Source organism: Benincasa hispida, chromosome 3, assembly GCF_009727055.1.
Source record: "Benincasa hispida cultivar B227 chromosome 3, ASM972705v1, whole genome shotgun sequence".
Lineage (NCBI taxonomy): Eukaryota > Viridiplantae > Streptophyta > Magnoliopsida > Cucurbitales > Cucurbitaceae > Benincasa > Benincasa hispida.
The window spans coordinates 57,089,457-57,093,323 of record NC_052351.1 but is presented as its reverse complement, the minus strand read 5'-3'; the positions used below and the strand labels follow the sequence as shown (position 1 = coordinate 57,093,323).

The 3,867-nt window shown below is 34.6% G+C and overlaps 1 protein-coding gene across 1 annotated transcript; it reads right to left on the bottom strand.

Annotated features, from left to right (window-relative positions):
- Positions 1-2,198: 2,198 nt before the first annotated feature.
- LOC120073966 (putative methyltransferase DDB_G0268948) lies at positions 2,199-3,521 on the bottom strand. Its single transcript, XM_039026896.1, has 2 exons — positions 3,319-3,521; positions 2,199-2,973 (listed from the first exon to the last, which is right to left on the bottom strand). Exons 1-2 carry the CDS (start codon positions 3,466-3,468, stop codon positions 2,332-2,334), a joined length of 792 nt encoding a protein of 263 aa, XP_038882824.1. The 5' UTR covers positions 3,469-3,521; the 3' UTR covers positions 2,199-2,331.
- Between the last annotated feature and the right edge of the window lie 346 nt (positions 3,522-3,867).

The window sequence follows — 3,867 nt, the reverse complement described above, 5'->3', positions numbered from 1 at the left end:
AGTCGGTCAATTGCAGCAGGGAATCGCGCAGAGGAATCGAGAGCAGGGTAGCATGGTGAAGGACTACAACCTTTTTTTCTGATAATAAAATCAAGGTTGACCATATGTTTTCAACATCTTCATATATTATAATCAATTTTAATATATGCATTTTCATCAAACTTACTCAAATTAATAGTTATTAGTTCTACCAAATCTGTTATGTTGTTATTTTTCATTAATGAAATTATTAGCTTTTCTTTCTTAGTGGTCAATGTATATATATATATATATATTTCAGGGAAATCAAATAAAGTAAGACGATTATGAGGCAAGATCTTCACCACTTATCTCCACTTTCGAGGGTTGAAGTTCGCTAATGTCAGCGAAAACTCAACCTCACAACCTATAGCGAGACTTTCTTCTAGAGCCAGATCCTCATCACAAATTAGCGAGATTTATGTATGTCGACAACTTCTTCAGACCTCGACAGACCCTAATATACATATTGTTTCCAAATTTTCTTTGTCCTTCGAGTTCCAACGTTCGACCTCCTACCTTATCGAATCCTCAACCTCTGACTTCTAGCCTTGAACCCCAAAACAACAATATTTCTCTAATAGTTTAAAACAACAATAATTTCTCTAATTAAGTTTTGAAGAACAACAAATTAAATATTTACAGGTCCCGATATATATACCTATTATATGAACGCTTTGCTGAACTTCATAGTAGCAAGCGTGTCTAACGAATATAAGTATTGCAACATTAAATTGTATAGTAATCATTGTAATAGAGTTTCATCTGGAATAGTTAGGTTTTAACCTTTAGAAAAAGTTCAAAAATTGAAGATTAGAGAACCTTAATCTGTTTAATTAGTACCCTGTTGAATGTGGAGACAATTTTCAGACCTCATAAATTGCCACGTCATTCATGACGAACATTCCCAAATCATCAAATTTGGGACCTGATGAACATCAGTGGTTTCATTATTGAGACCCGTTTGAATTAGATAAGATTAATATTATACCCATTTTGATATCATTATTGGGTTAAAGCTCAACTAAGCCCAAAATGGGCTGAATTTGGACCTAAAATGTCAAATCAATGACAAAATTCAACTATTGGGATATATATATATATATATATATACATCTTTTCTTCCTATTTTGTATAAACAGATTTTATTTGCAAAGTCTCCAAAATTGTACTTCATGTATTTGAAAAGTCTATTTTTTTAAAAAAAAATAATAATAATATGTCATTGCAAAGCTTTCTAAGCTTTTTTTTAAACAACTTTAACTGTTTTCTTAAAAAAAATAAAATTTTGAAAAAAATACCATGGAATCTATAAAATTTGAGAATCCAATTTTCTAGAATTCCTGAGATGAAAGATCATATCTTTGGGAGTCCGAGATATGATCCCAAGAAAAAATGAATTTAATTCATTTAAAAAAAACTTTTTCTATGTTAAAAGGCTATTTCTATGACGGATTTGAAGAAATTTTAATATTTTCTCATATTCTCGAGGTGAGGGATTATTCCTCAATTACATTGTAGCCTAATTGATGGAAGTTTATTCCACTTATCTTACAAGATCATTACTTCCAAAACACTTGAGTAATGAGGGACAAGATAAGACATCTCTTTTCAAACATTCTTTTTCTCAAATCAATTTATTTAAGGAATAAAGCAATTCAAGATTTCAAATTTGGCCATTGTTTTCTAAACAGGTGTTGTAGGGTGCTAACATCTTTTTCATTCACAAACACTCCCGAACTCAACTGTAGTTTTTGCATATCATTTTTTATGTTTTTTTAATTAAAAATTACTTATTTTATTTTGGTGTCCAATTACACTGTAAAAATGACTAGTGACGAATCTTTTTTATTTTCTCTTAAATTGACACTTTCGAGGGCGTAGGCCGCTCCGCATCGTCTTGGGCACATGGCGACACCCCAAGTGTGAGAGTGGCGGATGGGTGGAGTCATTAAAAACGTTGGAAGAAGGAGAATTGGGGTGAGTTGGTAAAATATACCAACTCAACTCAGCTAACTCATGTTGGTGAGTCAAACACCCCAAAGAGAAAATATACATGTTCTCATTCCTCCTTTCTTTCACCTTATCTCTCTTCTCTCCCTAAACTCTAAACCCTAAATAGAACTGAACATTCTTTGAGTTTAGTTATTAGAGTTTTCAATATATGTATATTTAATTGGTGAAATGTTGTGAAACATTGTGACCCATTTATAGTTGTGTATTCACAAAAGATTTACAAAAGATTCTCATGAAAATTAAGAAAAGATGTAACAAGAGTATAGTTACAAACATACTCCATACTAAATGTCTCATTTAGTTATTATTCCCCACTTTCCCTATCTTTAAATGGATGGGAAACTTGGCCACTTTTTTCCCCTTAACCCCATCTTCATTCCAAGCCATCTCAAGTTCTTCAATCACTTCATTACTCAAAAGCTCCACTCCTAAATCCTTGGCTGTTTGATATGATGACCAAGACCTTAAATATATCAAATAGTCTTTAAACTCCATTTCTTTCTCCGTTGCAAACTTCGTCGTCGGCCCCTCTTCATCCACCGCCTCAAATGGGAAGTCAATCGTTTTATACTCTTCATCCACAAATCGGCATGGCGCCTCCCAATACGGTCCAAAATTTGTTGTGTAGATTCGGCGGAGGATGGTGTCGATGGCATTGTTGACCTCGGGCAATGAGTAGCACCAAGCGGCAATGATGCCGTGAGGTTTTTTCAAGACCCATCGGACGTTTCGGTAGAAAGATGGGAGGTCGAACCAATGGAGGGCCTGTGCCACAGTGACTAAGTCCACAGTCCCTGGTGGTGCCACCATTTTCTCGACTTCCACGATGGACATTGTCGACGGGGTGTGGCGGTAATGAATGTTGGGAAGTTTGGCTGCAAAGTCGAGCTGTTTTGGGCTCGTATCAGTGGCGATCACAGTTGTGTAGTGTGCTGCAAGCTGGAGACGGTAGAAATTTTGTGAAGTTGCACAAGTGCTAAAATTATGTGCAATATTAAATTTCATGTAAGCCACGTATTTGTATTAAAAAAAAAAAAAAAAAGTGTGCGATGGAATGATCTTAAAACATGAAAATAAAGTAATTTTAACCATTTCAAAATCATTCACAAATACATAATAAAGTCATACCACTTGGAAACCCATTGACATGACACATGAAACTAATCCATGTATTACCATAAACGTTTCACTCATTTGACGTACAGTGAAGATACTATCTTTAAATTCTCTCTCGTACATCTAAACAAGACATGGCCAATTATAATATGGGAAGGAAAAACTTACCGAGTAAGCAGCTTGGCCGGTGCCGGTGCCGACGTCCCAAACGAGGTCGTGGATGAGCGTTTTCGAAGCGATGTATTCAAACAATTTGGGGGGATAATTGGGTCTTCCTTCTGCATATTGCTTGGCTTGTTTAATGAACAGCTTCGCCATTTCTTCTCTATAAAGTTCTCTGTTTCTCTCTGTTTGTGTGATTGAGTGTAAGATTGGTCGACCATGGCAGCCAAATTTATAGGAAGAAGGCGAATGGTTGTTGCGTAGCACAGCAGTGGAGGAATTTGATTGCGGATTAGGTCTTTGTATATTTATTTTTCTCAAAACACTAGCTGTTATTATTTGACTATTCTAATATTTTTCTTCTTTTTTTCTTGGAGAGGTTTCAAATCACCTTCCACCTAATTTCTTTCTCACTTTTTTTTAAAGGTAAGAATTTCATATTTTTAGACGTCATTTGGTAACCATTTTCAAGCAAATGAGTTGAATTTTTAGTTAAATTCTAAAAAAAAAAACTTATTAAAAAGAATTTTTCTTAGTTTTCAAAACTTGGATTGG